At 54.1% G+C, this 22,268-nt stretch overlaps 1 protein-coding gene across 6 annotated transcripts in view; it reads left to right on the forward strand.

Annotated features, from left to right (window-relative positions):
- PLCG1 (phospholipase C gamma 1) overlaps window positions 1–22,268 on the forward strand; it is a 51,345-nt gene that overhangs the window by 23,185 nt on the left and 5,892 nt on the right. For 2 of the 6 annotated variants that reach the window (XM_074920502.1, XM_074920503.1), the window contains exons 2-28: window positions 294–446; window positions 1,573–1,666; window positions 2,220–2,267; window positions 7,160–7,244; window positions 8,077–8,160; window positions 8,513–8,535; window positions 9,396–9,416; window positions 9,658–9,730; window positions 10,754–10,855; window positions 11,619–11,737; window positions 12,566–12,651; window positions 12,982–13,102; window positions 13,542–13,710; window positions 14,137–14,259; window positions 15,184–15,285; window positions 15,519–15,706; window positions 15,995–16,195; window positions 16,646–16,765; window positions 17,064–17,244; window positions 17,591–17,668; window positions 18,128–18,231; window positions 18,479–18,575; window positions 18,704–18,773; window positions 19,732–19,889; window positions 20,446–20,542; window positions 20,990–21,214; window positions 22,078–22,226. In XM_074920502.1, coding sequence (XP_074776603.1) covers window positions 294–446; window positions 1,573–1,666; window positions 2,220–2,267; window positions 7,160–7,244; window positions 8,077–8,160; window positions 8,513–8,535; window positions 9,396–9,416; window positions 9,658–9,730; window positions 10,754–10,855; window positions 11,619–11,737; window positions 12,566–12,651; window positions 12,982–13,102; window positions 13,542–13,710; window positions 14,137–14,259; window positions 15,184–15,285; window positions 15,519–15,706; window positions 15,995–16,195; window positions 16,646–16,765; window positions 17,064–17,244; window positions 17,591–17,668; window positions 18,128–18,231; window positions 18,479–18,575; window positions 18,704–18,773; window positions 19,732–19,889; window positions 20,446–20,542; window positions 20,990–21,214; window positions 22,078–22,226 — 3,071 coding nt within the window. Of the gene's footprint in view, window positions 1–293; window positions 447–1,572; window positions 1,667–2,219; window positions 2,268–7,159; window positions 7,245–8,076; window positions 8,161–8,512; window positions 8,536–9,395; window positions 9,417–9,657; window positions 9,731–10,753; window positions 10,856–11,618; window positions 11,738–12,565; window positions 12,652–12,981; window positions 13,103–13,541; window positions 13,711–14,136; window positions 14,260–15,183; window positions 15,286–15,518; window positions 15,707–15,994; window positions 16,196–16,645; window positions 16,766–17,063; window positions 17,245–17,590; window positions 17,669–18,127; window positions 18,232–18,478; window positions 18,576–18,700; window positions 18,774–19,731; window positions 19,890–20,445; window positions 20,543–20,989; window positions 21,215–22,077; window positions 22,227–22,268 lie in introns of all 6 variants that reach the window. The other 4 variants (XM_074920498.1, XM_074920500.1, XM_074920499.1 and 1 more) reach the window with 2 other exon arrangements.

Below are 22,268 nucleotides of genomic sequence, written 5' to 3' on the forward strand. Positions count from 1 at the left end.
TACAAGGCACCATCCCCAGCACTGGTCCACTCTCCTTGGATGTCTGGCAGCTCTCTGCCTAGGCCAGGGCAGTCGTCTCATCCTGTCTTGCCAGCATATCCAGGGAAACACAGTTTACTCTTCAGAGCCTCATACCGCAGTGCCGTAGGCCGCCTGGGTCTGCCAACATGTAATGGGTGGCCATCCAGCTCTTCAAATGACTGAAACGGCTTTATCCATGCCCGCCCTTCTCCATCTTCATGGGAATTTCAAGCTATTTACTGAACTCCCCTTTTGTTTTCCCTTTCTCTTAGTGGATATTCGTGAAATCAAAGAGATTCGTCCAGGAAAAAACTCACGTGATTTTGACCGGTACCAGGAGGATCCATGTTTCCGACCGGACCACTCTCACTGTTTCGTTGTCCTGTATGGCACAGAATTCCGGCTGAAGACCCTCAGCTTGCAAGGTAAAGCACTCGTGGCCCCAGGGCTGGCCAGGGCAGGGCAGTGCAGGACTGTGCAGGACCCAAACTTCTGATGCAACCTTCCATGAGTGAGCTGGAACATGTCCCTGGGCAGGTGCTTTTTTCACCACACTGAGGAAGTGTGTTTGGAAGAAGGTGACACCAGTTCCCTGAAGGGTAGACATTCTACCCCTAGTTAAGTCAGTTAATTTGCCCAGTAAACCCAAAAGTTGGGTGAACTGAAGTCCGTAGTTCAAATGTGTGCTCGAAATCAAGTGTTTTATCTCAGCTTGGCATGTTGGCGTTCATCAGCTGCATTGTGGTAACTGGCCCCATGCACGAAGTGGTAAAATCTCACTCACTCCTATTTTGCAATTCTGAGAAAACGCTGCCAGTGGCAAACGGTAATTCACAAAGCCTCAGTGACTCTGAGGTGTGGTCTCAGCTTTCCTCAACTCATTGTCTGTTGACTTAAGCTGGACTTGAAGCACCTAACCTTATGTTTTGCTATTGAAAGAGGGGGGGGGGGTGTTATGCTGTTGAGTCTCCTCCTGTTCAGACAGAGGACAGGGCCAGAATCACTGGCTGCAGTTCAGCTGATGGATGATATCTTTTTCTGGAAACAGTACTCAATCTTGTGTCTCGTTAAACCCACGTAGATGAGCACGGATGGAGGCAGGCAGTCATGCTGTCTCCTTAATGTCCATGGCAAACCTGCCTTCTGGCTAGTGCTGCGGGACACGGGGACAGGGACAGCACTTCTGCCCTCGGGAAGGATGGAGCTGCTGGCAGGGAGGTTATGGAGGAGTGGCACACGTTCCCTGTCACCCAGGCCAGCCAGAGCATTACTGCTTGGGGACAAAGATAGCCCCCAGCTCTTGGGAACTGAAAGGGGAGTGAAATGCAGGGGAAAGGGGTCCAGCCAGCCGAGGACATTCCACGGGAGGGGAGCAGGAGCCTGGCAGGGAGAGGAGCTGGCCAGAGCATCTGCACAGGAGAGGGCTGTTATCAGAAAGGGGGTGAAGGAAGGAACAGGGGATGTAAGATGCTGGGGATAGTCCCAAGAGGTTTGGGGTGGTGATCAGCCTCTACATCCCTTCCTCCTATTTCTCCTGTGCACTTTCCACAGCCACTTCCGAGGACGAGGTCAATATGTGGATCAAGGGGCTGAACTGGCTGGTGGCAGACACTCTAAGGGCTGCCACCCCCCTGCAGATTGAAAGGTGAGGAACTTGTCGTTGTCCTGCACTTGTTTTCTTCCCCCCCCCCCTGTCCTTTTTTGACAGAAAAAGGTGAGCACAGTGACAACATCTCATTCCCTCTGAGCTGTGCTGACCTGGCACTCCTGCCTCTGCACTTGAGAGGCTTCATCCCCTTGACCCACTGTGCTACATCGTCTATGGTCAGAGTTTGATCTTACATGCTTGCAGGGAAAAGGAGCTTTACCACGAAACAGATGTTTTTATGTGTGCCCGGCCTGTATTATCTGTAGCAATTCAGTGTAGGGGCATGTAGAAGAGCATACCTTTGTTTTTTGTCTTATCTGTGGACTCACTTTCAGGCAGAGACAGTTTTAAAGGGGGGGCAGGTTGCCTGCATGAAAATAGGGTAGGTTGCCTCTGGAAGGAGAGCAGAGCCAAGTTCTCTGGTGGGCAGGAGGGCTGTGGGAGTGGACGGCATGACATTGAGCATCTTCCAGAGACAGCAGCAAACCAAAGGGGCTTGTTCTTGAGGAGCTGGGCCTAAGTGTATGTGTTTTTGTGCCTTTGCATTTAGGTGGCTCCGGAAGCAGTTCTACTCACTGGATCGCAACCGGGAAGACAGGTAGGATGAGAGAAAACCCTCACTTGCGCAGGCGTGCACACTCATAGAAGGCTTTGAGATGGGAATGTTTACCTTTGACTTGAAACCCCAGCCTTTGCTTTAGATTTTTTGTTGGGTTCTTTAGGTTTTTCATTTTCATTTACAATGAACCTTAATTCAAGTCCCAATACTTCCCTGACTGATCTTCACCGAATTAAAGAAGCTTCAAAAAATTGTCTTGTTTCCTTGACCGATTTTCCAGCTGTTTAGAGACTTGAGAGCCCGTAACTGTGAAACACCTTCATCCCCAGCTGGCATCACCCGAGGAGGCAGACACCAAAGAGCCAATAAATGGCTGTGGCCACCCCATCAGGGCTGAACTTGGTTGTGTTTGTCACTCTCCACCCTATTTGCTTTATTGTTCTCCTCTGAGGTCCGTGGGGCCATGGATCATCCCACTGCTTGGCCTCTAGGCTGATGGGCTGCAGCAGGGCCACTACTTGTGGGGTTCTTGGGTGAATGCTTAGTGATGTCCTAGCAGGTGAAATGTCACGCTTGAACCTGTCATGAGAAAACAGGGGAAGGGACCTGAGTCATGACCCATCACGAGGAGATAAGGGGAGGGATGTTTCCCTGTCGAGGAGGCAAGTTCCACCACGTTCTGTTTGCTGCTGTCGCCTTCTTTCCCTGGCCGCATGCTGGCTGCCAGGCTCCTCCTCCCGAGGGGCTGTTACTCGCTTCCTTTTGTCCCTGGGACACTTTTTCCCCTGTGATGTTAACTGAATCCCTTAATCTTTCTGCACTGATTTCCGCGTTACTGTGCTCCCCTGGGTAGGGGGATTCCTCCAGTCCTGTTCTGGAGAGGGCAGTGCTGGGACATCGCTCACACATCGGCTCGTGCCTCCTGGCTGCAGTGGAGCACCCAGACCCCACCTGCCCCCTTTGTGTGCCCGGGTGTCCTGGCAGGGCTCACTGCAGAGCACCGGGCAGACCTGTGGGCTCCAGAGCACCCTCCACTTGGTCCCTGCCAGCACCATTGATCTCACACTGCTACCGATTTCCATGCTTCATGCTGAGCCCTGGAGTCCTCATCCCTGCAGCAAGCTCCTGCCAAGAAATTCACCCCATAATAAAGCTGGCTGTGCCAGAAGCGTGTTGCTGGGGAGCCGTGGGTGACCACAGTCAGACAGGTCAGGCCTGTGGATCGGCAGGTGAAAACCATGACTCCGTACTCATCAGGAGAAGCGAGTGGGTCCTCTCATCCCGCTTTGGTCCCCACTGCTGTGTCCCTCCCCCCCAGCCGCAGCGTGTGGCCCGTGCCAGCCAGGACAGGCAGACGACCCGCTGTCAGGCAGCCAGGGGTTAAATTCAACCTGTCTGCATCTCAGAGGGGAACAGGAGTGTGTTGCTTGGGGGAAATCCCGTGCATTGGACATTTTTGCCTTTGCAATGATTTATATTGTGGCATGGTGAGAGCGCCGTTGGGTGCACAGGGATTTTTGCAGAGGAAGGATAAACCCTCACAGAGGCAGAAAGGGAAGGAGAGGTGCCTTTAATCTGTTGCAGCTGCTCTGCGTATGCCACACACCTTTCAAATCCAAGCTTGGGGTTTATACACAGTGTACTGGTTTTCAGCGGTGTCTGGGAGTAGTATTTCCTCACTGGGCAGTGGAGAGCACTGAGGCAGGTGCAGGGGTGGCTGTGGGGGGGGTTTGGAGCATGAATACAGCAGAAATGGAAAAAGGTGGTCCTTTTTCTCATCTGCTTGTACAGTAAAACTGATGAAATGACATCCCAACAGGACAAAAGAGATTGAATATATAGATTTGTCTGCCCAAGGTATGTTCAGCAGAGCTGAAAGCCAGCCTGTTACATCTCTCCTGTTGTTTGTCATTTCATCATCTTTCCTGATAGCATTTAGAATTAAGCCAGCAAAATGCAGTATGTTCCTTCCCTGTCAATCCAGGGAAGGGAGTTCAATGCAAACTGCTTCACTGGAAGAGCTGCTGGTCCAGCCCAGGTAGCAAAAGGAGCAAAATGGAAGTAGAGGGGGAATGTGAAAAGATTTTGGGTTGCCCCATTTTACAAGCATTTGTTTTCCTCAAAGTAGAGACAACAGTTATGGGGCATATACGTCTCTTGGATGAAATCTTTGCCCTTATGAGGTGTTGTTAGCACTAACTTTGGTGTCGCTGGGCTCTTTGCGTTTGCTTTTCAGCCTGGAAAAGGGTTTGAAAAGGGAACAGTGCATTGTGGTTTTTTTAAAACCACTTCTTTTGCAAACCATCTTTGGTTCTTTCCAGAACGAGCAGTTTTTTGGCAGCTGAAGAAATCATTCCCTGTCCGTGTACCCTGTGCTCGCTCTGCACCCCAGCCTCCTGTGCCGGAGCCCTTTCCTTTCCGCCGTCTCCCGGCTGGGTGCCTGTGCAAACCTTCCAGCACGCCGGCAGATGTTGGCTGTTTTCACTGGCTGCCGGGCCTTTGGGTATTTGTTTTTCCAAGGGAGGTTAGGTGGAAAGAGGAGGATAACAGGATGCTGGGGTTTTTTTCCTGACTGCTGCAGAGGAGACTGTTTCACCTCTGGCTAGGAGAGCTGCCTGTGGCTGGGAGCAGAGTTACAGCACTGGGGAACGTTTTGATCCCCTGTGAGAGGGCCGGATCTCTCCTTTGGCCTGTTTGTCATAAGCCCTTAAAAAACTTCCGTATAAGAAATTAGTTTGTTTATTTGGTTTTTACTTTCTAGTCTCAAAATAGTACCAAGCTGTTTATCCAAGCTCTCCAACACTTTAATAACACACAGTAAATAAAAGCCTTTCATTACCCCATCCTCCTACCGAAGCAGAGAGGGAAGTGCTAGTCACAGCTTTTACAGCGTTTGCTCTCACCTCTCCTGGTGCTGCCGCATTGAGGAGCGGTGCTGTGGTCCACAGTCCAGCACCACCAGAGCCAGGCGCTGGTTCCAGCAGGTCTCCAGCCCGATGCCTACTGCTGGTCCTGCTGCTCAGCCCCTTCTGCTCTTTTTCCAAGAGCTTCTTTGCAGTCCCAGCCTCTCACCAAGGCGGTGTTGCTGCTGGGTTGCCCTGGGGACTCTGGGTGTCCTGTCGGGGGTCCCACAAGAGCTGCTGCCTGCTCTGGCCCTTGATGCATGAGGACATCTCTCAGGGTCACCACTGTGCTCTTGGCTTGCTCCCCCTCCACATCACCTCATTTCCCTGTCACCCAAGGACCCCGTACTGGGACACTCCTGCCCTGGGGGTTGCACAGCACCCTGCATGTGGCCACGGATGCTGGGTGCATTGCAGAGGGGAAGAGCAGGCTCCCCTCCCCAAAACACTCCTCCTGAGCTCCAGGGGTAAATTCTGTGGCTAGAGAAGGTGGAGGTGCAGGGGGGAGATACCAAAGCTGTTGCTCCTGCCGAGAGCGTGGTGCTGGCTCTGTAGCTCATACAGCTGGGAGGGGCTGGTGCCATTTGTCAGCTTTTTTTTTTTTTCCTGTCCTGCCAGCAAGTGGCAGGATGCTGCCTGCACAGTCCTAGGCTGGCCGGGTGCTGGCTTTGGGCACAGCACGGGAGCCGGGCCAGGTCCTGCTCTGGCTGTGCGTGCATCCCAGTCCCCCGTGGCTCTGAGCCCAGAAACAAGGGCTCTCTGTGTCCCACCGGCTGCAGCAGCCCTCATCTCTGCAGTGTCTGACACAAGCCAGTTTCTCCCTCTCTTTGGGGCTCCCTCCATCTCTCCTCTTTTCTGTGTCATTTGAGATCACCCCGTTTCCAGGGCAAAGTATAAAAGAGACATGGTTCACACTGCTTCTCCACATTGCTGCAGATGACAGCATGACCCCTGCACAGGACATCTTCCCTGGCATATTCATATTTGCTCCCCAAAGCCATGGGCGTTCCCAGGGTCAGACCTACCCTATGCTTTGTGGGGCGGGGGAGCATCCTGTAGGGTCCTGAGCTCCCACTTGCTCAGTGGGAGACAAAAGCAGCATTTGCGATTGCTGGGGTGGACTCAGAGGACTTGCTTTTGAGGCAGGAGCTGCCAGGAAATGATTGCATATGGATCTCTCGGCTTCTTAAATCCTGCAGATGGGAGACATCCACGTTTTTTCTCACTGCAAGGCTGCTGCCGCCCCATGGGGGAACAACGCGGGAGCAGGCAGGGGCAGACCAGGGCTCTTTGCTGCCTGTCTCTGCCCGTCTGGGTGCGGGATCCCACTCGGGGTTGGCACCAGAGCCCTCCTGGAACCAGCATGTTTGGTGTGAAGGGCCTTGGGGGGAGGGCAGCCGTGCTGGCTGCCCCGTGCCAGCAGTGTGTGTGGCAGTGGCTGGGGGAGCACAGCTGGGCACGACAGAGCAGCGCTGTGCCTGTGGCTAGACACTGAAAATGGCTTTTTTTCCTCTCTTTAGGATAAAATCAGCCAGGTCCAAACCACTTGCAAAGCCTGCCCTCCTCCAGCTCCCTCCCCAGGTCAGGGAATGGGTTTGGAAGGGACTTGGTCACCCAGCATTCATGTTAGGGCACAGATACTTGAAAAATGCTTCTCCCTGGTCATTCCCATAAAGCAGTAGGTGCTGTGTGCCCAGTGTGCATCAGCTCGAGTGGGCTGAGGGTGCTGGACCTTGCCCTTGCCCTGTTAGGAGCTTGCAGGAGGGGTGCTTGCAGTTCCCACTGGGATGCAAGTACCTCTCTCTGCTCCCCACGTGCAGCATAGATGCAGAGTTCATTTAGGGTGGAAAATGTTCTTCTGTTCTGCTTTTGGTCCCAGCCCCAGGGGCTGTGCATCCATCCTTGCGTGTCACAGCTGATCCTCTTCAGGCACAGCCACTCCGTGCATGTGGTGTCCCGGTCCCAGAATGAGACCCCTCCATCCCAGACCTCCTGAACTTGTTTTACCTCTTTCCCCTGCCGAGCCAGGATCTCTGCCAAGGATCTCAAGAACATGCTCTCTCAGGTCAACTACCGAGTCCCCAACATGAGGTTCTTGCGGGAGAGACTCACGGTGAGTGTGTGGCCCCTCTGCTCTCCTTGTTCGTGCCGGGGACCCTCAGCAGCCTGTTTCCTGCCTTTGAGCAAAACCCGGTGGTGGTTAAACTCGCACAGCGCGTTTGCATATTGCAGAGGCTCCCAGCCTTTCCCAGGAGGGCCCCCACCCACGGTGGCGACTGAAGAGGTGCCAGCTCCCACTGGGTGCCGCACCCTGGCCCATTTGTGGCCAGCACCCTCTCTTCGCCCCACCCTGCCTCCCCCGCTCCCCACATTGCTCCTGGCTCCATCATGGGCTTTGCCCTGGTGGGGTGGAGTGCAGGAGGGCAGGCAGCGAGGTCAGTGGCTCCCGCATCCCGGGTCCTGCAACCCACTGCCACCGAGTGAGAGGCGGCTGGCTCTGCCGGCATCGCTGCAGACCCAGGGACGAAGGGTCGTCTCGGCATGAGCAGCCACTTCCACCAGCACTGAACTCCAAGGCCAGAGGAGAGCATATGCTTTGGGTCTTACAGTTCCCAGACACTTGAGGTGCTCTCTGCAAACAAAAAATCAAAATGATCCTTTTGTAACTATTCAAGTAAGCAGTAACGCTTTTACTGGGGCTGTGATGCCTTTATGTGAGTGAGCTTGGGGAATCGTGTGACTTGGTTGAGGATGTGCCTGTGTCCTGGGCATTACTAGGCCCCACTGGCACTAGCAGAGGTGGGCAAAGGTAGGAGACAAAGTCTGGCCAAGTTTTGGCTTTTCCCTCCTTTTCCCCCAAGAATCCTGGTGGGAGGAGACACTCCTCAGGCCGTGCAGAGTTGCCTGTGGCCCCTCTAAAATCTCTGGGATTTTTTTTGCCACAGGACGTGGAGCAGAGGAATGGAGATATCACGTATGGGCAGTTTGCACAGCTCTACCGCAGCCTGATGTTCAGTGCCCAGAAAATGGTAAGAGCTGAATTCTCCAGGGCTGGGAAGGGATGGGAGACACCATATTTGTTACTGGCCATTTCCTCTTAATTGCCTTTGTAACCCTGCTGCCTTCAGCTAATAGCTCTTATCTCCTACCTCTGGGCCAGGGAAGACAGGGAGTAAAGAAGTTACTGCTTTAGGCTGGTTAGCACAGAGCTGCTTGGGCTGCTGGGGACGGGGGAGGCGGTGGCAGAGCAATGGCTGTAAAGGAAAGCCGAGCTGCACAGTGCTGGTTTGCTGTCCCCATTACCTTCTTCATCAGTTTGTGCTTTCACATACATTGGTGGGATCGAGTGGAAACCTAATGCTTCTGCTTCTTCTTTTGCAGATGGATGTCCCGTTCCTAGAAAGGTGGATAATTCTCTGTATTTTCTGGGGAAGGGGCTGTTTTGTTTTGTTCCATAACACGCTTTGGTGCCTGCAGCAGCATGTTGGGGGTGAAGCATGCTGTGTACCTCTTGCCACCACACTGCTTATGGTTTTGCACTCTGAATAAGCATCTTTGCTGTTAGATGCTTCAGCTCAGTTCAGTAAGGGCTCTCGTCCTCCCAGTCATCCCACTGAGATCTACCTCAGGTCAGCCACCTCCAAAAATGGTCCGTTGGTTTATGTGAAGTAATCAGACCTTGAGCCATCTCCCAGAGCTTGTCCTCATGGTTGGTGCTGGTTGGCCACAATGCCAGGGACTGTGCAGGCAGTGCCTGTGGTGCTATTGCCAACCATGCCCTTCCCTGCCCTGTGTGCACCTCGGCCATGGTAAAAGAGCTTGAATTTAGACAGGGAAGCTAAAGAGTGGAAGACTTGTTAACTCATCCAGGTAATTCCCCATGGTTTCCTCTCTTTTTTCTTATAACCATAGAAAAGAGAGTTGGCAGGGACCTCAGCAGACCATCTGGTTCATCCCTCTGCCCAGGGCAGCCAGCACTGCCCAGTCCATTTCTGGTTTTTTTGGTGTTAGTCCCCAGCAGGGCCCTTGGCTGTCCATTGTGGTGTGTTCATTTTGAGATAATCACCTACAAATGATTCCCTCCTTCATTTCTTGCTCTGCCTCCTTCAGTCCATGTCCTCTGGACACCTGTAGCTCTGTCCTGTCTACAATCACCCCTTGACTGCCTTGCACCTATTTAGTTCTCTTCACTCTTGTACAAGCCAGCCTCTCTATTTTTTTACAAATCACTCCTTCTGATGATTTTTGCTGCCCTATGTCAGAGTTCCACATTGTACCCTTGGCGGTGTGCATCCTGACTGCTCCCGGAGCAATCCCTGGCTCCGAGATGTGGACTTACAATCTCAGCTACTGTGTGTTTACTGTTGTGCCCTCCTTGGGTCTCTGTTCTTGCAGTGCTGTTTGCTCAGGGCACATCTTACTTGCATGTGCTGTGGTGGTTGCAGATGGTATCTCCCATGATGCTGTAACAGTTGGTTGTGATGTGCTGCATGAGCGACTGAAGCTTCTCTCTCTCTGCTTTTCAGGGGTGGAGAAAGGTCTGAGCACTTCAGGGTGTCACTGCTAGAGTTGCAGAAGTTCTTGCTGGAGTACCAGAGGGTGAGCTCAACACAGGCACAGGGGAGGGACAAGGGGGAAGGCACCAGTGTCAGTAGGGATCTGGTACTCCAAGGGGAGCCTTGCCGTGGAGGTGGGATGATTTGTCTTGGGATGCTCTGCCTGCCACAGCCACAGCCTGAGCACATCCTTCCCGGAGCAGGAGATGATGCAGGGGAAGTGCTGGTGAGGGTAAAGCTGGCCTCAGCCAGGCACCTGGTCAGAAAAGGGGCCAAGAGGGGAAGATCTGAGAGGAGTGGAGCTCCCAGGAGGGAGGAACTGGTCCGTGGAGATTTACCCAGTCCCTGTGACCTCAGCTAGTACTGAAGGTTGGCAGGAGGGGCCTCAGGAGGGCTCAGCAGGTTCTGAGGAGCAGCTGATGAATTTGATTGCTGACCTTTCCATTTAAAAGCAATCTTAGGTTGTTCAGCAAGCACAGCATGCACACTCGGACATGCACACAGGCTCAAGCAGCGTGTTTGTGGGCTGTGCAGACACTTTATTTTATAGACTCTTGTTGGGCTCCTGTCTCATTGCTGGGCTCTTTCTCCAAGAGGACCGGGGTGACTTACGAAAGCACTGCCATGTCTTGCACAGGAGCCTGGGGCCTCCTGCTTTGCACTGTCCTTCCCATCTCCCATGGTCTGCAGCGAGTTGGGAGTTAATCGGTGAAGAGACGCAGACGTTTTGATGGCCTAATGAAAGACACCCAGGGAGAGAAGCAAAAGGAAGCTGAGTTGGCTTCTGCTGCTGAAGGAGGAGGGATGGCAGATGTGTGCAAAGGAGCTATCAGAGAGAAAAATGCATGGCGCTGGAAAAATTAAGACCACTTAGAAACAGGACAGATTTCTGCAGTTGCATGCTATCCAGCGTTTGTGCTGACAGTTGAATTCCTGGCAGAGATGGTCTCGCATTGAAAACTGCCTCCTTAATGGTTAAAGCTTCTAGCTGGATGAGCTGCACGTGCTTTTGGATAATACTTTCTGAAATGGATTCTTTCTTTTATGTCTGTCTTGGGGTTTGCAGGAGCTCTGGGCTGCAGATACCCTTCAGGTACAGGAATTCATGTTCAACTTTCTGAGAGACCCTTTGAGGGAGATCGATGAGCCTTATTTCTCCCTGGATGAAGTAAGACACCTTGAATGCCAGCATGTATGGAGCGGGGTGGAATAGGGTGTGACATCCCCAGTGCGATGTGTGCTGTGTGTGACAGCTCTTCCGTCTGTGTCTTCACTGCGGGGTGGCGGTGCTTGAAGGATCACAGCTCCTGTAGCTGCATTGCGATACGAGATGAACGTGTGGTGGGTCACCGTCTTGCACAAGAGCTGGATGGTGAAGGGGATGACTTTTGGGCTGTCATCTTGTGCTGAATGTGTGCAGCTGGGAGTGCTCATCAGGCAGTTCATTTGGAGGAGGAAAGGGCTGCATTTGGCTTAATGCCCCTTTGGGGCATGTAAGGATCTTTTCAAAGCAAGAGCTGAAAACAAAGGAATAAAAACAACTGGACATGACCATGTCACTGGCACTCTGGACTGACTCCCATGCAGAGGTCCCTCGATCCACATGACCTTAGTGAGCTACTGCCTGCTGTGTGAGCTGCAAAATAAAATACAGAGCAATTAATTTGTCTCCAGCTGGGTCAAAGGATTTGTACACAGATATCTGGCACAGCTCAGAGGATAGGTGGCAATGTCTAAGCTGTGGTCACTCAAGCATGCTGGGTCAGGTAGCTTGTGTGCTGTATTGGTTGCCTCTGGTCAGCCTGTGCTGAGCTTAGAAAATAGCTATCTGCTTGGTAGCTGCTGACATGGAGGACAAGATGTGTGTGAAGCTAAACCACAGCACCTGGCTCCTCTGCATCATTAACACGCTTCTGTTTCTTCCTGAGCAGTTTCTCACCTTCCTGTTTTCCAAAGAGAACAGCATCTGGAATTCACAACTGGACATGGTGTGTCTGGAGAACATGAACAACCCCCTCTCCCATTACTGGATCTCCTCCTCACACAACACGTAAGGACTGAGGGGTGGCTCCCTCCACCCAGCCACTCCCAGCATACTCTTCCCCTGTGCCAGGGTGGCATTCTCCTGATTTTGCCCGGTCCCAGTGGTGGGTCAGTTAGGCTTTTCCAAACTGGGGTGAATACATCAGAGACCTTCCTCTTGGTGCCCCAGTCCTTCCTCCGTCGTTGAACCATCCGTGTTTTGCTCAGACGTTGTCAGCAGCACACATCTGTACAGAGTGTGCCTTCAGGTCCCAGGCTGGCACTTTGGTGATTTCTTACCATTAGCAACATCATCTTCCACAGCCTCTAAGGACAGATGTGATAAAAATCTGTCAGACTGAAATTGGCCATTTGTCTTCTCTGCTGCTAGAAGAATCTTGCAGGAACTGCTTTCTTTGCAGACAGATAGGTTCTGTCTCTGCTCCCCATTCATGGGATGCAGTGGCAACACCTTAGCCCAAATTTAAAGGTCTGAGAGCCTAAGCCAGCTGAGCAGCCTGCAGGGCAGGCAGCAAGCTCCTGTCTGCCTGCAAGAGCTGGTCTGATGCTGCTCTTGGGCAGCTTCTGCCTGGTATAGGGGACTCTTTGTGGCACCAATGCTGATACCACTCTTTGAGGCTTATCTTAAGAGCCAGCAGCAAGACTGGACCTCAAAGTAGTGCCTGCAGCCCCCTGCCATAGGGGCAGAGTTGAGCCCCTCGTCTGGGGAAGATGGCAGGTCTGGGGAAAAGTCACTCTCACCATTCCTCATATCCCAGAGGCAGGTGATGTCCCAGCTGACATCTGTGCCCGTGGTGAACATGTTGCTTTGCTGATATCTTCTCTCACATGAAAGGTACCTGACGGGGGATCAGTTCTCAAGTGAGTCCTCGCTGGAGGCGTACGCCCGCTGCTTGCGCATGGGATGCCGCTGTATCGAGTGTGAGTACCTGGAGCCATCACTTCTGTCTCTGTTGTCATGATAGCTTGCAGGGGTTGGGGAAGGCTTTGCGTGGAAGGGAGGCTGAAGGTTGACATGCCAGTGGCAGCATTGTCACCGTGATGTGCTGAAAGGGCTGGGGTCATTTGCTTTGTAGATTTGGGTGGTATGTGCCTGAGCTTTTGGTCCTCCAGAAAGATCTTGACTTTCACCTTGCTCCTTCATGGCCATCCAGTGTGGTTCCCAGCAGTGCTTAGTTCAGTCCATCCTATTTTCCTGTCCTGTCTGTATTCCAGCCTTTGGGCTAAGTTTCCCCTGTGGGTCTCTTTCAGTGGATTGCTGGGACGGTCCCGATGGCATGCCGGTCATCTACCATGGACATACCTTAACCACAAAGATCAAGTTCTCTGACGTCTTGGTCACTATCAAGGAACATGCCTTTGTCACCTCCGAGTGAGTACAGCAGGGACCTGGACTTCAGCTAGCAGAGCTGCCAGGAAGGCAGAGAGTGAGTAGAGCCAAGGCTGTAGTAGAGTGTAGCCCACCTTTATCCAGAGATGCGCATAAGACCACACAGCTGGGATTCAGTGAGAAGAAAGCATGTCGTTGTGTCTCCCAGCCAAAAGGAGATTTCTCCCCAACAGAAGTTGCTGAAGGGAAGGCTTTGGGTAAACCCAAAGTTTAAAGCCAGTCCTTCTCCAGACTGCATTGCCACCAGCAGTGGGGACATCTCACTGTAGGGGGGTACATTGAATGCTCAAGACAGAACAGATCACTGTTCATGCAAACTGCTCTTTGAGGGCACAGAGGCCAGGTTTTGAAACAGAGCTCAGAAGGTGCTGGTTCCATCCAGACACCGTGCTGGTTCTGACGGCTCTTCTCCTTCTCCCAGTTTCCCTGTCATTCTGTCCATTGAGGACCACTGCAGCATTGCTCAGCAGAGGAACATGGCTCAGAATTTCAAGAAGGTCTTTGGGGACATGCTCTTGACCAAACCAGTAGATATTTCTGCTGATGGTCTTCCCTCTCCAAACCAGCTCAAGAGGAAGATTCTCATCAAGGTGAACTCTCTTCCCCAGTGAAGCTTCTAAGCAGAGAGAATGGGGGCAGATGGGGTGAGGGCATGGGACCAAAGAGAGCCCCTTACTTCTGGAAGGGGTTGGTTGACAGTGCATGAGGTGTAAGTGGAGACAAAGAGCTCTCTTGCTTGAGAGGAGCTGCTGGGAAATGAGCTTAGCAGCTGTGTGCTGCCTTGGGAGCCTGGGCAATGGTGGTGTTTCTGCTGCAGAAATAACTTCTGGGAAGAAAGGGTGGGTCTTTAGTGCCATTTGGTGATCTCTGTGGCATGGGTCTTGCCTGAATCCTTTTAGTTCAGAGGAACCCAGTGCAGCAGACCTGGAGTTTTGGGGTTGTTCACCAAGTAATCAGTGCTGGTTTTTGGGTGCCTGCTCCCCTCGAGGTGCCTGACCCACTCTCTCATCCCACAGCACAAGAAGCTGGCAGAGGGCAGTGCTTACGAGGAGCTACCCACGTCTGTAATGTATTCAGAGAATGACATCAGCAACTCCATCAAGAACGGGATCCTCTACCTGGAAGACCCCATCAATCACGTATGTCTCTCTGGCCCCTCTCTGGGCTCCATAAACGACATGGTAACTCCGTGAGGCAGTGTGGTGCTGGAAGGAAGGGCTGTGGTGCAAATGATCTAAGAGGCTGTTGGTCTATCCTGTTCCTCAGGAGTCTCTGAAGGCTGGAGGAGTTTTTATGCTGGCTCTCTCCTGTGCTCTTCCCTAGGCGTCTCCTGTTGGCCCTTGTTAGAGGCAGAAGGCTGAGCTAGAGGGAGCTCTGGGCTGATGCACTGCAGCTGCTCTTGTGTAATCCGTATAGCCTGTTATCTGTTGCTGCAGTAAGTTCTAGTGATGGCCTGCATTTCTAGACCTGCCTGCCTCCTACCAAGTGCCTACACACTTAACACACCTAAATGAGCATTCTGCTTTGTAAAGTGCTGAGCATTCATGTTACTGTGTGCGTTTACTTACACACAGTTCACTACTTCAGCTGCTTTGCTTTGCTGAGGATCTGTCAGGCAGTCACATGCGAATGAAACAGGTTTTTGGAAAATAGAAAAGTGCAATGGTAAAGCTTCATAACCATTTCCCATGTCCTCATCTCTGCTAGACCCCATGCTGAATCCATGCAGAGTGTTTTCTTTTTGCATTGATTTGCTTTTCATTTGGTCATTTTCTTTTAGTACGTGCTGGGGTGTTTGCAGTGTGATCTGCAGTCACTTTGTATGTAAAGACCTATCACATGCTGGTTTTTTGCTACTGATAGACCCATGCTTCGGATCTGGGAGATGTCTTGGAAGCTCCTGTGACTCCACTGAAGTCAGTGTTGTCAGTGACTGTCCTTCACAAACCTGATCACCCCTCACTGCTTGTGCTGATCAAGAAGGGAAGATGCCACGGATGGGTGGTGGGCCAGCTTGGTGCTTCCTCAGGGGGTCTCTTTGCCCAGAGTTTGTTTCCTTGCAGGAGTGGAACCCACATTATTTTGTCCTGACCAGCAGCAAGATCTATTACTCTGGGGAGACAACCAGTGACCAAGGAAATGAGGATGAGGAAGAGCAAAAGGAGGTGAGGGCTTCCTTGCATGACAGGGAGATCTTCCCCTGGAGAAAGGACTTGACTGTCCAAGGGGCTGAGCATCTCCACTGCCAGCAGGCTTCAGGGGGAGACCCTGCCGTGGGAAGGGTGGGAGCTGCTTCAGAAAATCCCTGGTCCTGGTTGGAAGATCCCTGAGCAGAGCAGACTTCAGCATCTCAAGCCTGCCCTCAGTAACCCAAGACGGTGGATTTTCCCCCTGCCAGGTGAGCAACAGCACTGAGCTTCACTCCACGGAGAAGTGGTTTCACGGCAAGCTGGGAGCGGGCCGCGATGGGCGGCACATCGCGGAGCGGCTGCTGACGGAGTACTGCATCGAGACGGGGGCCCCCGACGGCTCCTTCCTCGTCAGAGAGAGCGAGACCTTTGTTGGAGACTACACCCTCTCCTTCTGGTGAGGGCCACAGGCACCAGCCCACTGCTCGCTGTTGCTCCTGGGGTGGTCTTCATCTTGACACCGTCTTCAGTGGGGGGGTCACCTTCCCCAGTGGTTTCTCCTCTTTTTCTGTGCCCCAGCATCGTGTCAACAAACTGTCCCAGTGCAGAAGGGTCGAGTCCCTTGGGACCCTTGTGTGATGGGTCTCCAGTGGGGCAGGAGTGTTGTGTCCAGGCTGGAGCTCTGCCTGAGGCAAGTGCAAAATCTCCCCAGATGACCCTGATTTACCCCCTCCCTCTTCCACAGGCGCAATGGGAAGGTGCAGCACTGCCGGATCCACTCGCGGCAGGACGCTGGCAGCCCCAAGTTCTTCCTGACGGACAACCTGGTGTTCGACAGCCTCTACGACCTCATCACCCACTACCAGGAGGTGCCGCTGAGGTGCAACGAGTTTGAGATGAGGCTGACGGAGCCGGTGCCACAGACCAATGCCCATGAGAGCAAAGAGTGAGTGCGTGTTTGGTCATGTCTGCTGGGCAGCTGAGATCCCATGGGAAAACCTCCCAGGTCTCTGCAGTCATTCCTGCCCTGCTGGGACTCTCTAGTCCCCACTTGCTCCCCATGGGGCTCTCTGTCACAGCAGCCATACTGGCCAGCTTTGTTATTGATGGAGCTAGTTGTCTTGGAAGCTCAGTGCAAAGAAAGGAGGTACTGGGCTTGGTTGAGATGCCCTCGCCCCTGCCGCATGTCACCAGATGGCTCTGTTCCTGCCTGTCCCACAGAAAGAAGACAGCCCTGTTGCAGTGTTACATATATGATGATCTCTTCTCCCTGTCCTCCTTTTGAGGATTCAGGCAGCCTTTTGTGGGCTGGCGGGGAATCCGTGCAGCATGGTAGAGGTGTGGGATGAGCTGGATGTACAGAGACCTGTGCACAGTGACGTGTCTTTCCTGAAAGGTGGTACCACGCCAACCTCACCCGGGCCCAAGCTGAGCACATGCTGATGCGGGTGCCACGTGATGGAGCCTTCCTGGTGCGCAAGAGGAGTGAGCCCAGCTCCTACGCCATCTCCTTCCGGTGCGTCCCCAGGAGCAGGGTGGTGGGCTGGGATGCTGCAGTGTGTGAGAGAGCAGGAGAGGGGCCATGGGCCTGATGTGAGCCCTCCCAGAGCTCACCTCACTCCTGGATGGCCCTGGATAAACTTTACCACCCCCCTGAGAGCCTTTAGGACCCTGCTCCTCCTCCATCTCCTGATGGGAGATGGCTGTGCTCAGCAGCCAGCCTGGGGGTACCTTTTGCTTGGGTGTCTTTATTTTGGCAGAGACCCTCTCTTGCCAGGTGCCAAGTGGCTTCTCTCTGTCTTTCCACCTGCCAGGGCGGAAGGGAAGATCAAACACTGCCGAGTGCAGCAGGAGGGCCAGACCGTGCTGCTCGGCAACTCCGAGTTCGAGAGCCTGGTGGACTTGATCAGCTACTATGAAAAGCACCCACTGTACCGCAAGATGAAGCTGAGGTACCCCATCAATGAGGAGACGCTGGAGAAGATAGGGACAGCGGTGAGTGTAGGCAGCTGCTGGAGGAGCTAAGCCACAGGGTGATGGACAGGTCCGTTTTGAACTGGTGCCGTGAAGTGGTGGTGTGTGAGCCACCTCTGTGCCTCACAGTGCACACCTCTTGGGGTTTCATGCCCTGTTGGAAGGCACTTACTGGCTTGAGTGAGATTTATTGCTGCCCCTGTGACCCAGGTCAGCAGGGAGTGTGGGCTTGGGCATCTGTTTGCTGTGTGCAGCATCATCTTTGGTCTTGTGCCTTCCCTGGGGCATTCTCCCTACTTCTGCCATGGTAGGGGACCTGTTCTTCTGCAGAGCCACAGTTGTCACCACTGGCCCTTTGCTTCAACAGGAGCCGGACTACGGAGCCCTTTACGAGGGACGCCACCCCGGGTTCTATGTGGAAGCCAACCCCATGCCCACCTTCAAGGTACACTCTCAATCCTCAGCATGAAACAACCCACAGGACCTGGGTGTTTAGCAAGTGTCTCTGTTTTTCAAGAGTTGTATTATTTTGCAGGATCATTTCTAGACTATGTAGGAAGACATGCTCTAGGCTGAGCCTGTAGGTTCCCAGGCTGGGCTGGCTTTTGTTCTGAACTGTCCAAACTAAACCCATCAGTGGCTCCAGCCCAAAGGAATGTGCTTGTGTGGGGCCATGCCAGACTTGTGACCTCTAGTTTGGCATAAGTGAGAGCCTTGATTTCTTCTGAAAGGGTCGGTAGGGTCTGGCAGCCTCTGGCAGCAGGGTTGGATGCTGCCTACACACCACGTGCCTCACAAAGCCCCCAGCAAACATGTCTGCAGTGGGAGGTGACCTCTCATCCTGTGGCCTTGTTGTCTGTGTGACCATCTGCTGCTGGCCTCACGGGACCCCTCCTTGTTGCAGTGTGCAGTCAAAGCCCTGTTCGACTACAAGGCACAGCGGGAGGACGAGCTCACCTTCACCAAAAATGCCATCATCCAGAATGTGGAGAAACAGGAAGGAGGCTGGTGAGTTGGTCCTGAGCCTCCTTTTTCTCTTAGGGACACAGTCAAGCCTTGGTGTCACCACCCATACAAAGGTGTGTCCCTTCTAGGGTCAGGTCCATTTGGGGATTGCCCACAAGCTCCACAGCCCCAAAGCCTCACAGACCCTAAAAGCAGATGATGGAGGAGCTGCCTGTCACCCATGACCCCCAGTCAGGATGCTCTGGGATCTTGCAGTGGGTGGTGACGCTGCCCCTTCCCCCTCTTCCAGGTGGAGAGGAGACTATGGCGGCAAGAAGCAGCTGTGGTTCCCTTCCAACTACGTAGAGGAGATTACTGGTCCCAGCAGCCTGGAGCCAGAGCGGGAGGTGAGCCTGTGCCTGAGCAGAACAAGGAGGGGTGGTGGGGAGGGGCGCGTGTGCGCAGCCCCCAGTGCCCAGCCACGCTGCCCAGCACCGTGCCCAACGCCATCCTGCCTGTGCTTCGTTCCCAGCAGCAGCTGGATGAGAACAGCCCCCTGGGAGACCTGCTCGGGGGCGTCCTGGACGTGCCCTCCTGCCAGATCGGTGAGTGCCAGGGAGGGATGGAGGAGTGGGGGGTGTTACAGCCATGTGCAGCTCTTCTTGCCGAAGGGCTTTGGTCTCTGTCCGTCTCTAGGCACCCCTGTGCCTGCTGCAAGTGAATGCATGTCTACAGTGTGTGCTTGCCGTGCAGCGACACGCTCTGCTGCTCCGAGCACAGAGGGTGGCTTGGGGTTTGGGGCTCAGGTGTGTCCCTGCAGCCTGAGTACAGCCGAGGAGTACCCGGGGTCGTGCCCAGGAGCCACTCCAGCACGCCTTGAACCTGATCTCAGGGAGCAGCTGCCCCATGGGCAAGGGAGTTCAGACTGATTTTGTAGGCTCCTTCTTTTCTGCAAGGATTTGTCCTCCCTCGCATACATGTGGTCCAGCCTCCCTGCCAGGCTGCCACAGGCTCTGGGGCTCCTGGGCCCTGGCCAAGCTGGGTCCAGCCTGCAGCGCTCTGCCCAGAGGACTTTGTGCTCCAGGTGGCTGCTCTCACCTAGGCACTTCAGGGCATAGAGTAAAGAAGATGCAGGAATGGGAGGAAGATGCAGGAACAGAAGAGGGATTCTCAGCCCCCATAGGATACACTCTGCATCCTCACCTGTCGCTTCCTAGGCTCAGAATCACAGAGTCATTCAGGTTGGAAAAGACCCTTGGGATCATCGAGTCCAACCATCAGCCCTACTCTACAAAGTTCTCCCCTACACCGTATCCCCCAACATCTCATCCAAACGACCTTAAACACATCCAGGGAGGGGGACTCCCACCACCTCCCTGGGCAGCCTACTCCATCTGTCGCCTCCCAGTGACCTGAAATGGGAGCTTCTCCTCTCAGCTGAGGAGTCCTGGGGCAGCCACGAGAGTCCCTCAGTATCTGTCCTCTCCCTTCCTTCTCTGTGGTGTGAAGGACCGGGCTCAGCATCTGCTGTGACCTTGCCCTCTGCTCCCTCTCCCCATGCAGCCATCCGCCCTGAAGGGAAGAACAACCGCCTCTTCGTCTTCTCCATTAGCATGGCCTCGGTGTCGCGCTTGTCCCTTGATGTGGCAGCCGATACACACGAGGACTTGCAGGACTGGGTGAAGAAGATCCGGGAGGCAGCCCAGACGGCTGACGCACGGGTGAGTCTGGAGAGCCCTTGGCAGGAGACTCATCTCCTTGCCAAGGCCTGGATTGTCCAGATGCCAAGGAGCGGGTGCAGCCTGGGTGGGGGTGGTGAGATGGCAGCCTGTGACAACTGGCAGAGCAGTTACTCAGATGATAGAGCCAGAGTCATCTTGGACACTATAGCAAGGGGTGGTGGCCGTGCATTGTGGCTTGAGAGGTTCAGACTGGACATTTGGGCAGATAGGTCTCTCAGGAGGGTGTTGCAGCCCGGGGAGGTGGGAGATTTCCATCCATGGAGGGTGGCAAGGCTCAGCTACAAGGCCACAGCTGCCCTGCACTGGTACCAGTGCTCCAGGCAGGAGGTAGGACCCACCAAGGACCCTTCCCACGGGTGCTTTTGTGGTGTCCCCCCCATGCAGACCCAGCGGACCTGCTAGTGGTTCCCACGGTGTGGGCAGGAGCGGCCACACCAGGCCAGCGCTGCCCTCACTGACCACGGGTGGTGAGCTGGGTTATCCAATGCCACTGCTCCCTCCTGGCCCTGACACCTCTCTCTTCCTCTCTTGGCAGCTCTCCGAAGGGAAGATGATGGAGAGGAGGAAGAAGATTGCCCTGGAGCTCTCAGAGCTGGTGGTCTATTGCCGACCTGTGCCCTTTGATGAAGAGAGTGAGCATCTGCCAGTTGTGGCCTCCGCAGGCAGTCACTGTGGCGTTACAAACCCTGTGGTGTGCCCCGAGGTGCTGCTTTGGCTAGATCTCAGCAGAGGGCAGGTGTCCAAAGCAAGTTTGAACCAGTTTACCTTGGAGCTCTGGAACTGTCCTTGTTCAGAGGGTGGAAGTTCCCTTCCCCATCCCTCTGTGGCTGGGATCTGTCACCATCCGGAGCAGCTGCTGAGGGAGTGGAGATGGGGAGCATCATGCCCGATCACTGAGAGCAGTTTTGATGCTTTCAGCCGTTGGTGCTGGGCACCCAGCAAACACCTGCAAGGGTCTGCACTACCTGATGGTGGCTGAGCCAAGGGAGGAGAGGGTGATGTTAGGAAGGGGCCCAGGGCAGTTGAAGCGTCTGGAAAGGGAGTGTGCTCCTGGCTTACACTGTGCTGTCTCCTCCCAGAGATTGGCACAGAGAGGGCCTGCTACCGAGATATGTCCTCCTTCCCCGAGACCAAGGCGGAAAAGTATGTCAACAAGATCAAAGGCAAGAAGTTCCTGCAGTACAACCGCCTGCAACTTTCCCGCATCTACCCCAAGGGCCAGCGCCTCGATTCCTCCAACTATGACCCCTTGCCCATGTGGATCTGCGGCAGCCAGCTGGTAGCACTCAACTTCCAGACCCCAGGTGAGGGCAGCAGGCAGGGAAGGTGGGCAGGCTCCTGGGGTATCCTGCACCTTCTCCCAGTCACCTGCCTGCACCCCTGTTAACTCCATCCTGGCAACCAGGAGGTCCAGGAGAGGGTCCAGAGTCTCTGTGCTGGGTGCAAGGAGCAGGACTCAGCACCCAGCAGGTCCAGGCAGGTTGTTGCCGCAGGGGGGATGTGCTCTGGAGGGCTGGATTGACCTGGGCTGAGCCAGAAGGTTGGGGTGCCATGAGAACAAGTTGAAATGGAGAGGAAACAGGAGTTCCTACAAGGTCCCTGGCAGCAGGCAGGGTGGGCAGGGGATGTGCCAAAGGAGATGGTGCAACACCAGCCCTGGGACATGGGCTGGTTGCAGGGCCTGAGTCAAGCTCACTGCTTTGCTCACCTTTCTCCAGCTTCCACTCCTGCTTCTAGCTTCCAGTCCAGTCTCCCCCCTTCCCTGGCCCTTGCCAAACTCTGCTGTGAGCCTGTTCAGCTCACCAATCTACCAGAAAACTACCTGCCTCTTTTTTCCTGCTGTTTTTTTCATTCCTTTTGTGAATTCAAGCATCTCACAGGGTGGTTTGGCAAATGTCAGAGCCAGCACAAAGAAAGCTGAAAGGAGAGGGAAGAAAAGAAGGGGGTGACCCATGGAGCACTGGGTAGTTGAGCAGATCGTGCATGAGAAAGTCCCCCCATGGCCCCAGCATGTGCAGAGGCTGCAGTGAGGCCATGGTGCACGAGTTATTGGGATGGGCCATGTCCCCTTGCAAAGGGTTCGCACAAGGCACCAATAACGTGGGTGATCTGGCTTGTGGAAAGGCCACAGGGTCTCCTCCCTCCATCTCCTGCCTGTGCTCTCCAGACAAGCCCATGCAGATGAACCAGGCCTTGTTCATGTCCAGCGGCCAGTGTGGGTACGTCTTGCAGCCAACCAACATGCGGGATGACATCTTCGACCCCTTCGACAAGAGCACGCTGCGGGGGGTTGAGCCGCTCTCCATCTCCATTGAGGTCAGTACCTCATCCCAGCGTGGGGTCAGATTCAGGCGGTTC

Source organism: Athene noctua, chromosome 16, assembly GCF_965140245.1.
Source record: "Athene noctua chromosome 16, bAthNoc1.hap1.1, whole genome shotgun sequence".
NCBI lineage: Eukaryota > Metazoa > Chordata > Aves > Strigiformes > Strigidae > Athene > Athene noctua.